The sequence below is a fragment of the Plectrocnemia conspersa genome, unplaced genomic scaffold, assembly GCF_051122295.1.
Source record: "Plectrocnemia conspersa isolate PC_06_02 unplaced genomic scaffold, ASM5112229v1 ptg000008l, whole genome shotgun sequence".
Classification (NCBI taxonomy): domain Eukaryota; kingdom Metazoa; phylum Arthropoda; class Insecta; order Trichoptera; family Polycentropodidae; genus Plectrocnemia; species Plectrocnemia conspersa.
The window spans coordinates 20,511,736-20,525,225 of NW_028277172.1; the positions used below are offsets into that span (position 1 = coordinate 20,511,736).

A 13,490-nucleotide genomic window follows, 5' to 3' on the forward strand; every position below is an offset into this window, starting at 1 on the left:
CCCAGTATTAGGGTGTCGAAATGTAAATTTCGTTTTAAACCGTATTGTACACGGTGCAGCTTATTTTATCTATTATTCCTGCACTACACTCTCTGGAAGTTGTCCGAACCGAAGCGACCACGCTGTCGCAAATTTCATATGCCATCCGGACGGCGGCTTCTGTCACGTACAGCCGACATATTTGCGCGCGATCGAAAAATGTGCCAAATAATCGCAATTTTTAAATTGTCATATTATTAAAATTACGCTACAGATAATTATAAAAGTTTGTGTTGGCACTCACTAATACAATATCAGTGAAAATTTTTCGGTCGTAAATATTCAATTTATGCAAAATGCCATAAGGCATAAAAATGATACTTCAAAATACGAACACTACATCTGTGAATATTCTAGAATTTGTCGCATCGATTCTAAATAAAAATTCGTTACGGTGTGACATTTATATAAAGCGATCTAGGAAAATACATAAGGATTTTCGAAACGATTTTTTTTAACAAAATCAAGTACCACTAGTTATTTTTGAATTATTTAATTTTATATGAAAAATATATAATAACGATATCTATTAGAAGAATATACTATCAAAAATATAATTAATCCCTTTTGATGCCCTAAAATATTCAAAGATGTCAGTAAGAGTCTGTTGAAGTCCCCGATAAGCATATTGACCACGTGACTATGATTCAGCGCTCGACATACGTGTTGCAAAAAACCATATAATTATCTCTCTCACTGTCGTCACTTAACATGCGAGAGAGCGAAAGAGGAAGTATCTCATCGCTCGCGCTCGAAAGAGCAGCTTCGACTTCGGTTCTTTTGACTTCGGTCCGTTTGCTGACAATGTTCGGAAGCGCCCAAAGCTGGCCAAGTCGACTGAATTACCCCCACTTTACCTCCTGTGCGGGCAGAACCGAACTCAACCGAAGTAACCCACTATATTCTCCGTCCTTGGCTAACCTTGGCCAACTTCCAGAGAGTGTAGTGCAGGCATTAAATTAGACAACTTTAATATGCGGTAGCGCGTGTCATGAACATGGTATTTCAAGAACTAGAGGGTGTCGAAACTTCGATTTCATTTTCACTCTTGACCCCACGAGAGTGCATATGCCCTTCTGCACATAATATCGTGGAAATGAAATCGTCTAAAAACCGCTTCTTAATGTAGCATTTTCTCATAAAACCTGATATTATAAACATCATTGTCGCAAAGTTACAGACTAGTTTCGCTACGCAGCGCCGCGAATTACGGTGTCGTGCGAAATTTCATATAATCGACCGGTTTCCGACTTGCGCGAAAGACACTCGACTTACGTTATCGGCGCATTCTAATGTGAATAATGTGTTCGGACAACTTTGACCGAGAAATCAGCCAAAATTTAGGAATAACTGAATAATAAAAAGACTTTTATACGAGGAAAATTTGAAGACAAAATTCGGTAGATGCAAATATTTCCGGAGAATATTTGCGCTGTAAAAAACAATGAAACAATAGGCAGTTTGGTATTGTGCTGATGAATGGCTCTAAATGAACTAAAACTAAACCTATTGTATATGTAGGCTGTAATTATGCCATAAAATTATCTCTGCAATGGAGCAAGGTCAATATTATTGTACATTTATTCAAAAAATCTGATGATACTTTTCCACGAAAGAAGAAACTGCTGCTGAAATTCATCGACAACTTAAATGAATAAGCAAAATCCTGTCATGGATTTAAAACAGGAAGAAGTGATCAATGAACTTTATTATATTAACTGTTATTTAAGAAACGATTAGTCTATCTTAAAGCAAGGAAAATTATATACAACCGCAAATACCTAAACAAGCTCAATTAAAAATATAAAGATAAAAATGTATTATTTTTAAAATAGTAAAGCTACGTTTGGATCACTCTGTATAATTTCATAAATTGCCTATATTTTAATTTAACGTTTTTCTAAATTTAAAACCATTCATACGATGTTCGTTGATCCCATAAATGACCCGAAGCAAGGTCAACAAATCAGGTTATGTAACTTTTCAACATAATCTATTCATTAATAAAAATCTGTGATGTTCGATAAAAATACTATTTTTGCACACTCAAATCCATTAAAAACAGATTTCTATCCACTGCATACTCTATAGAATCCAAAGATAAAGGCCACAATAGAAAATGCAGGAAAACGCTTTCTCTGAAATCCACCTGATAAATTTCTCTCCATAACTGGCCATTGTGTTTACAAATTGATTTGACAGTGAGCGATAATAATATCAATCGAATTAATTGATAGTATTATAGTTTAGATATATGTACATACATAATTTATCAACTATTCCTCACGACAATTATACACCTTTATTATATACATATAGGCATTATACACCTTTTTACTATTATTGACTGCGAATTTAGTTAACACATATAAAGAAAATGCCAAGATATATTCATTTAATTAAAATGAACTGTAAATGAGAAAGTGTTTGACCACGCAGCAATTTTTTCAATCATAAATTACAATTTTACTTAAATTAAATTAGCCAAATAAATAAAAAAAATATTACTCAAGTGTCATTATTATAAAACTGCATATGTTTAATTTTTCATGCAACACGAAATTTCAACATAAACACTACTTTTAAAGAAACTATGAAGATTTATATAGCTGCGCAGCAAAAATATGAACAAAAACAGGAGCAGATAAAATTCTGCTAATATAATATACGTCGTTTCTTAAAAACTCATATATTTTTAATGTAATTAAGCAGAACAGTGAGCATTTAAGTGAGCTTTAATAAATACCATATTTTTCGAACGTATGATATTATTGTATTTACTAATACATCAAAAATTATGTTGGAGGTCAATTTGTTTACTATGGCTAAAACTAGGCGGTCCTTTGGTAGCACTAACGTGACGGCGGCGTAGGGCAACACATTAACCCTTTGAACGCGGAAAGTGACTAAAGTCGCCCAATTGATTGTTTTATCTCTTTACGCAAAAATCAGTAAAAAAAATGCTTTTCAATAAAAATTAAAAAATCAGAACATTTAAACACAGTATCAAGGTAAAATTTGCATTTTTCAAAAAAAAAACAATAAAATATTATTTTTGATTAACGCGTTCAAAGGGTTAAGACGACGACCGGCGGCGCCTCATCCGCCGACTTCACGTAAAAAGTTCATTTAATTCCCAACATGGAACTAATTATATCATAAAACATCAATAAATTTAGATAGTAATCCTAAAAGCCTCATTGTAATAAATTAATAAAATGCAGGAATAAAAGTGTAAAATGCGGTTGCAGTTGTAACGATTGGATTCGGGCCATAACAGACTAACCCAGTCCATTTTAACTCATAAGTAAATAATACTATATAAATAATACATATTTTTTTTAAATATGGTGCACACCTAAAATATATGAGCACCATCCTGCATCATTTATTCAACTCTTGTGTTTAGCAAGCTCAGTGTGAAGCTGGATGACTCGTTTAAAAGGAGCCTTCTCAAGCGCTCAAGAATAAGGGACGCAATCGCGACTCTCGTAGTTGAAAGTCGCCGAGCATTTAGCAACGTTACGCCTTATATATGTATGTATATCAAGAAAAAATGCTTCAAAAAGTAGGAAGAACTTTCAAAGGAGCATATTTATAAAAATAAAATAAAAGAGTCCAAATAGAGATTTCATCGATAGCTATCAGAACTTTATACTTAAGATATTGAGGAAGTAATTCCTAAAAAAAATATATTATAAAGAATAGATACTTTTTGAACAGCCCTTTATGTATATGAAGAAAAAAATGCTTTAAAATATAAAATATAAATCAAAAGATCACACATAAGTGTCTCAATGAAGATTTCAGCAATACTTCATGCTTTAGATATTGAGAAGAGATGTTTATATGTGAAATTAAAGGTTAGATACTTCTTTGGCATTAGTCAGACAATGCCACCGCATTTTTTGTATCGAGTTACATTACAAGTGTATAATATTATTTTAATTCATCATTACATTCTCATCACGCAACAGAAGCTCATAAAGAATACTTTGAACCCCGAGTCTGTAAATTTATGACGCGATTTCATGCGTCAAAAATACAACTGTAATATTTACTGACCGAATATTCGAAGCACAAATCCGCATTCTGTGGGCAAATGTGGAACGATATACACGTACCTTATGCAGATTGCAAGTGCATAAACTACATATTGGTTGAGATCATTCAGAATGAATAGCGTATGTGAAACGAAGCTGGAATCCGGCTCAGGGCAGCGCTGGCGAACATTTTTTAGACCTTTGAAATATATCAAGTATATGTATGTATGTACATACACTTTGAAAATCTTACATCCTTATATAACACATAAAACTCCAAAGGATATTTCAAACAGCTTTATCTAGTGAAGTTTAATACTATACTATATTTCAAGCCCTTTTTTTATGCACAATTTAGAACAATTGTTAGAGGAACTACACCTTTATAACAGTTTATTTATTTTTATGAATAAAAATCAATGTTGTATGATATGTACTATTTAACCGAAATTGTTAAAATCAGTTCGCAAGATCGCATCGCTTTTTTAGCAGTATAAAAAACCATCCTAACAAATAGACTACTTAATGAGTCATTCAATTTTTGTTTTTCCTCTTTGGTCAAACTGCTTAACAGACAATAAAATTATACATTATATTTATATTTACTGCTTCATAGTGTCAGTATTATATTAAGAAAATCAAGAATCATCCACCAAAAATAATGTTGAAAATTCACACTATTTAGCACATCACTAATACATTGTTCCATTTTTATCTTCGTCTTGTTTTCCTTTTTTGTTATTCGACAACCGTTGAAAACGGATGTGTTCGCTATTTTTTTTAATACAACTTAAATGATCGATGGTAAAATTATCTCGCTACTAAAACACAAAACACTCGTATTAATAATAAGTGATTAACAGAAAAATGTGTCATTAACACTTTAATATCCACTTCATTATCTTATCGCTAAATAAATAAACCGCAATCTAACTAAAGGGCCTTTTAACATATATATTTATACTATATTAATAAATATTAGTTAAATGTATTGTTTACAGTAATTTTTCGAGTGGCTCTTCTGACCTCACGAGGTCTCGGCCGCTAAAAGAAAATTGTTTCGATGATTATAAACAAGTTTTCCTTGGGTCATCGCGACTGGATCTCGTGAACGTGGCAATCATGTATTGTGGATTTTTATGCATTTTATTTTAACACTACAGTTGCCAAATCAACGGATTCACACAACGACATTAATATTCATGAGTGCTATTGAACTTTTATTAACATAATCTATTAAGCCAGCAGGTGTTCAAGAAGCAAGAATTAAAATAAACTTCGTGTGTTGTGATTTATGTAATATACGCTATATATTCCTTAATTATATGTATCAATCAATAATTATACAGAAATGTTATTATTATTTTATGCCATTTTAATATATATTATTAAGCTCTTTCTATTGTGTATCACACATTAAACATTTTTCATAGAAACATATTTATTTTTAAACATCTCATTCATACCTATAGATGATTTATGTAAATTTGTGTGTTTTATACTCAGCTCAATTTAAATACCCCACGATTTTATACACATTATAACACAAAACACGTATTTTCACGATAAATTAAACTAAAATAGATTTTTATGTGTATTATACACATTACCATATGTTTGCTATCACTAGCCAGCTGCTGTTACGCGTTACGCGCTTATAATTACAATTTTATGCTCGTTTACTGCCCGCGAGGACGTGTTTTCTATGGAAAAATTGAACAAACACACCGTTAATTTCGATATGCAGAACGGTAGGGGATGCGTCCAGCTCGTCAAACTTATAGACTCGCGCCCAATTTATTACATCAAAATATACATATTTCAATTCAGATTAATGTAAAAATCTTAGGAATTTATTTTTTTTATTAAATATTTCGTTGTAACCTGACAGGCGTAAGCCCAATGCGTTACAACGGGCAAATCTATTCCAACTGAGTAAGTAAATTGGACATAAATAATGCCTAGACGTAAATTGAAGATTTTATATGAAAATGTGGCATTGGTTACTTTTTTTATTGTCGAAATGGATAGTTCCATGCATTCATTAAGGAAAAACATCAGCAAACCATCATTCTTACAAAAAATGAAGGCAAAAATATCACCACTTTTGAAAATGTCCAAATATTTTGTGTGAAGAACAACCAATATCATTCTTTACAATAAACTGACTATAAATTTAAATTTTATGTATGTCCAAGGTTAAGATAATTAATAAAATATGTTTACTGACATTTCGTGTAAATATAAATAGCTTCGTATAAAAATTATTATATTTTTCGTTTTTGTTAAATGCGACTTCGGCACAGACACAATAGTGTAATTAATAATAAAATATATGTATGTATAATTATAGAAACTGTCGACTCTTTGTGACAATTTTTTTACACAGGAGGATTGAGCAGCTTATATTACAAAAACGCCGCAAAAACACAAGAGCAAACGCATCACGTGCATAGATAGTACAGATAGTATCTGGTCTATGCGTGCATATCATGTTTATTTTATATAAACAATAAATGTCGATGATGCCATTTGATTAAAACGATTTTTTAACATCTTACATTTTATAATGGAAAGTTTTCCAATTAATATAACAAATAAACGTAAAATACGTATTTAAAATAAAAGTAAACGAGAGCTAATTAAAATAGCAAGGGTGAATTTTTTTTATATAGAATAATAATTGCAGGGATAAGTAATATTTATACTTATATAGTGAAAATCTATTAATATGAAATTAAAACCATGTTTTTTTTAGTTTTAACTATGTATTGTTAATAGTATTTTTGAAAACTTAAGATAGATAGTTTAAACAATTTTAGTAATAATTTCGTAATAAATTATACTCAATAATTGATTATCACTTGATTTTAAATTATTACCTGCCTAAAGGACCAAAAACATTAAATCAAAAATTATGACAAAATTATTTTGAAGGCGAGAAAAACACTTTTAATTCTTGAAAAACCGGAAATTGAACATTTTTATTTTAATCAAAATACTCTAAACCATATTTTCATCATTCATTAAAAGGGAAGGTACTATGTCGATAGAATTTTTTGGGGTCTTGGGATCGATTTACAATTAGTAAAAATATTGACCTTCCAACTACAATAAACTTTTTGCGAGCATGACCTATTCCTTTGCTAAATACCTTCAAGATCCTAGCAATTTAGGTTTTTATGAAAATTTACTATCAGACAATAATATTGTGGAATACATTAAAATGAATAGTGAAGGTGTCTCGAGTCATGAAGATTAATGCTATAAATTTATAAAATTGTTTTTGTAATATTTTCTAATAATTTTCTGATATGTTTTTTTAATGTATGCATGCATGTACATATACATACATATTTTATATAATGTTAAACTTAAGCGATAAATATGAGTAAATTGTAAATAAATTGGAAAAACAGCAAAAAAATTTTGCCCATGAAACGTTAAATTTTGGTTTTTATTTTTTATCATATTTTTATTTCTAATGTAAATTTATTACGTTTTAATATTTAATGTTTATATTTAAAGCCTATTAAATAAAGTATTTCCTTGTAATCAAATGGAAAAAATAATTTTAATTTTAATAAAATATTTAGAAACAATACCTCTAATTCCAATAAATATGAAAATTGATATAATTATGAAGTGAAAGTAACTCCTCAAGGATTTGCTGCTTAACTTTGAATCGCAGTTGTGCAACTTTGTTGTATGTTAAGGTCATTAAAAAAATCATTATTAAATACCTTCTAAGGTCCTCAAGTTCTCTCCGACCTCCGGCAGCAAATGCAGGAAGGTAGTCGCCAGCAAAACTCCACCTCCTATCGACAGCAGAGCGATGACGATCCTGTTGGACGATTTTATGTCGGCCAAGGTCTGATCTTCCTTGATCCAATGGAACTTCCTGGACAGAAACAGAGGCAGCATTCCGAAGGTCATCGAGGCAAAGAACAACACCACCATCGCCACCGACTTCGCAATGATGACGCTCCTGTGGTCGTCGCTGAGGTGGTCATCGTGACGAAGGATCACGTCGTCTATTATCGTCCCCATTTTTGCGATTTGACTAGATATTTACAGCTATATGTAGACTAATCGGCGATAGAGATTGACTACCTGTAACATGAAAAAAGCATGTTCAAAAGAAAGAAAGTTTTCGCACACGTTTTTAGCGAAGCAGTTTCTACGTTATGTCGAATTTAATCATTTATTTTATGATACTCGTAAGTGTTCAAATAGTAATCATATCATATAATTTACGGTGCCATTGAGAAAAGCAATTTAAAGTAATTGCTGTTATAAATTTACTGCGTTTAATATTTTTTAGTCGCAGATGGTTGATCTTTGTAACAAAACAATACATATGAAATCACTTACAGTAGCTTAATATAAATACGGTTAAAAGTACTTAATATAATAATTGCATCCATTGCAGCAATAACCATAAAAGTAAATTAAAAACATGTACATATACATATATAGTTTTATTTGTCATTTGGAAGTTATCCCCAACAATCATATATTTTTACGCATAATTTTTATTTTTGTAATGACTTTTAAGAAAATAGTTTTTAGTTGTTTTCTTATTGCGCGTATTAGTAAAAAAACTAGTAGTTATACCTGGCTCTCGATTATCACATTAATATTTATAATATAAGAAATATGAAGCGTATAAAGGTACATTATGTTTCAAATGAGGAACTATGTAATGTGACAAAATATTGCTACCAATTTAAAGTAACTAAAATGTGAAAAATACATCTTTAAAAAATTGCAATTTATAGTAGTACTTGCTTTCGCAATGACCGTAAATAATTCTCGGATACAATCACTCATAGTTGTCATGGTCACTATAAAGATGATTAATTTTTACCTAAAACAACAAAACTAAAATGTTGTTTACGATTAAACATCACAATAGTAAATATGAATAAAATAATCCAAACAAGCAAAATGTCAATATAAAGTGAACCTATTAAAAAAAAATATTTACTGAACTATCTTAATATTATTTTAATCGCAGTTGTTGATGATAATATAATCGTCTTTAAGAATTTATTATGATAATAATCGCATAGATCAGGCACGTCCAAAAATGTACCACTCATTGTCTCTACTAAAAAAAATCTATTATGCTAACAACCTTCAACTAACTACACATTACACCTCAAGATGAGCTCATGAATCGTGAATACATGAACAGGAATGTTATAAAAAAATTCTCAAACCTGTTGATCAATATAAAAAATTAACCCTTTACGCTACTTGCATTGGTACAATATTATTATATAACATAATAAATTAGCACAGTATTCTGTAATATGTTGAAAAAATATACGTAACGCGAGTTAATTAAAGCAGATAATAAAAACAATCGTCAGTGGCGTGCACGGCTTAAATTATAACATTTTATATTATTAATTAATAATTCATATAATTACTCAGCCGCGTTTTTGTGATACTTCACGTCATACGATCGTACAGTGTTTACAACGTTGTTTAAATACGGTAACACCCACTTTTATTGACTGAACAAATAAGACAAAAACTATTCCGATTCTAAGAATATTTTATGTTATAATATATTCAATAAAAAAATTAGAAATAAGAAATAAACTTAGACATAGCATTTAATTTTTTTTTAAATATGTAATAATAATTTTATATGCAATATAATATATTATATAATAAACATATCTGATTATAATGCAAAATAAATAAGCCCATAAACATTTAGGGTTATAAATATAGATTTATATGTAATAAATATACATTTTTATGTGATTATAAAAAAATAGCAATCTCTTTATATATACATATATATGTACATACATATCCACCTTTTTAGGATTAAAAATATAAATAAATATAATATAATACATAAGCCATATAGTTTGTTAAAGTATTATATAACTAGAAAATAGTTTTGAGTCCAGTGAGAAAACACATTTACATCTCTAATATATATCAGCTGGAGTAAGATAGGGTAAAGCCTATGCATCATTGTGACACACGTTAAGCTAATAATATTGTTTCTGGCCAAAAACCCGGAATTGTCGATTTGTTGGCGTTCGCAACTTTTGCGCTTTTCTTATGGCTCCCTTTGCCGCATTTTGTATCTAGACTTGCACCTACACCCGTATAAAACTCAGATAAAACAATAACTTCCCAGAGACAATGGACAGTGAATAAATTACGCAGATTGGGTGTTAGAGCAGCAGGAAAAAATAAGTTTTTTTGCCTCATCTATTTTTCTCTAATGATGCACATTTTTACTTTTCTGTGTATGTTAATATGGGGCAGCAGGAAAATCCTCATGTGATTCATGAGAGAGCATTACATATCCAAAAATTTTGGTGCGCATTGTGGTCAGGCGGCGTCATTGGGCCTTATTTTTTTTTAAGCAATGAAGGTCGGACTGTAACAGTCAATTGTGAGCGCTATAAGCGCTTGATAACCGATTATTTTTGGTATGAAATCTAATATATTGATGTGAAAGACGCGTGGTTTTATCAAGACGTTTTGATGGAACCACGTTCAAGATGTTTCCAAATCGCATTATTTCACGTCTTGGTGACGTCAACTGGCCGCACAAAACCATACGATTTAACGGTCCAAATGCGGCCATTTAATTGATATCATTTTTCATAATTAGTGAAATACGGAAAATATTTGATTATTAATAAAAAACGATTTTTTTTAAATGTTCAGAAACAATTGAATCATCCTTTTCAAACTGTAACTCTCCACCATATCACCAGTTTCAAAGGTAAGTAAATTAGCATTAAAGTAACATTTTTCACATCATCTTATGAGTTTAATTTGATGATGTAAAAGTCAAAATATAATGAGTATTATTAAAATTCAAGCGATACATATTAGTGACACGTACTAATAATTATCTAAATATAGTAGTGTGTACTGTATTTTTCATTTGATTAAAAAAACATTCATTTGATTCAATGTGTATTTTAAATAATTAAATTAAAATGCATACAGAATCCAAAAATCTGCAAAATAAAGGCAGATACTTCTGGAAGCATGCGCGCGGACATAAGCTGCGTCTGCCTCAGCATATGTTATATTATTGGCAACATGAACTCAAACATGTGATTTCTTTCGGTAATATAGAATAACAATTATTAATTAAAATATGATGATAGTGATATGAGATCTATTAAAAAAATAAGTAATCGACTGTGATTTTTGCGATTCAATTTGCTTCTAGCTTCGACAAAAAATTGTTTACGTCCATTGTTTTTTTATCATATTAAAGTGAAGAATGTAACAGATTTATTTTATAGTCCCATCGGATACACTTTAATTTTTAACTCTCATTCAAAGATTTGTCTAAAAAGTGAATCACATGATGCGTAGAGAATATTAGGGACGAACTCAAGAAGGTGGCATTTTTATTTTATGCTTTTCTTAAAACTTATGATAGATAAATGTCAGTTATAAAATATATACATAAAGTCTAATAAAATTAAAATAATGTTTGATAATCCGACCTTGCCATGGAGATTAAACCTATGATTTTAGTTGACCCTTAATATTTAAAAAAAAATGGTAATCGATTATCTCAAAACTATGTATTTGCTAAGTTTACCAGGTACAATGAGACCTTACAAAAAGAATTATTAAAATGCTTAGAATTTAAATATATTTAATGTAGCTATTAAATATTTTTAAATTAAAAAAAAATGTAAATGTTCTGTTAATAACACGTAAAGGTTAACATGTTATTTATGAATACATATGTGAGAGTAAGTACCTAAATGTATATAAAAATGAAATTGTAGTGACCTAAATTTGAGAAATATTATTTGCTCTTGTTTATTCGTAATCGTGTTAGGTTCGACTTGCTTATAAAATTTGACAATAATAAAATCAAATCACTCAATATGCAAAACAAAGCTAAATAGCATTAACCATTCAAAGAATAAAAATAAAAATAAAAGAATAACAAAAACAGCACAGTTAAATCGGAATGTCAACTTAAACGAAAGCCGTCAGTGAGTTCAATGTTTAACTCGAATGTGTGTAATGTTTGCGTTTGGTATTAACATCAATCACTCACCGATTTCCGATTGATGACATGGTAGCAAATCGGTCTATTCGAATAGCACGCGCCTTGACAGTATTATTGTTTGATTAATCTGGTGGCATACGAGCCAACCTGACGATGAGACCGCGTCGGCCGAGAGCGGCTTTCGCACTGACCAGCTCGCTCCGAGCTCTCGGCTCGATAACTTCGCTGCAGGTGCTGTCATCGTGCGGCCGCGGCCCAAAACAATGAGTCAGCCCCCTAGAGCGCAATTTCCGCAATGTCAAGGAAAACTCGGGAAATGCGAACGCCCACTTGTTGATAGATAATAAACCTACCAGTTAGGCTAACAGAAGTATGTTTATTTTATATACCTATTTTTATTACAAATGCGAACCGTAAAATAAAATAAAAATACTTAAGAAAAATTATAGTTGAGCAAACCTATAAAATATAGGCACTATCCCACATGAATTGTTCCAACTCTTCATAGCTATCGCCTAAAACATCATTGTTTCTGGCTCGTATATGGAAAGTGTTTTCGAGCGCTTAAATTCTGGTCGCAACGAATTAAAATACATATGTATAATATTTAAGAATGAACTAGAGTTTAGGTATAATTCGCATAAATATTATTTAATGTATAAAATAAAAAAATATGTATATTCAAAAGAGAGAGAATAATATATTTCGGTATACCGCAAGAATATGAGTTAGGACTATTATCATCTACTATAATAAAAATAATTGCGTTGGAACCCCGACAAAGCCGCGCAGGACAATCCCGCGCCGACTAAGCCGCGCCGTCATAGCCGCGCAGTCAAAACAAAATTCATTTTATAACATGGTTTTTATTTATTAATAATTACAAATATATATATAGGAAAAGGAAGGCGTCTCGCTACCGCTCGCGCCGACTTTCACTGTAGAACCAAACACCCTAACCTTTTTTTAATGATATTGTATTGATTTATTTTCATTTCGGTATATTTTGTAACTGTCCAGCATCATCCAATCTATGACTAACTGTTCAAAAAGTGAATCACTAGTGATAGAGATGTCCACAAAACAAAATAATTAGAATTAAAAAAATCATTTTCTTTTATTTTATTCAATTTTATAATTTTGATTGCGTGGCAATGTCGGCGCGGCTTTATCGTCGCGGCAATGTCGGGGTTGTATTTCGCGGCTATGTCGGGGCGGCTTAGTCGGCGCGGGATTGTCCGGCGCGACTTTGTCGGGTCCCCAATTGCATTTTATGGTCTCAGCTAATAATTACAATGTTTAATTTAAATAGTGATAATTGAGTTGAGAAATTATTGTGCTTCTTTGCTATTATTTTGGTTTTCATTCAGTTCATGTGG

At 30.8% G+C, this 13,490-nt stretch overlaps 1 protein-coding gene across 1 annotated transcript in view; it reads right to left on the minus strand.

Annotated features, from left to right (window-relative positions):
* Nucleotides 1–12,299, minus strand: part of LOC148233321 (zinc transporter ZIP3-like) — a 29,660-nt gene extending 17,361 nt beyond the window's left edge. Inside the window, exons 1-2 of the mRNA XM_088189494.1 lie at nucleotides 12,160–12,299; nucleotides 7,826–8,195 (exon numbers count right to left, since the gene is read on the minus strand). Coding sequence (XP_088045620.1) covers nucleotides 7,826–8,132 — 307 coding nt within the window. The 5' untranslated portion in view covers nucleotides 8,133–8,195; nucleotides 12,160–12,299. The remainder of the gene's footprint in view (nucleotides 1–7,825; nucleotides 8,196–12,159) is intronic.
* Between the last annotated feature and the right edge of the window lie 1,191 nt (nucleotides 12,300–13,490).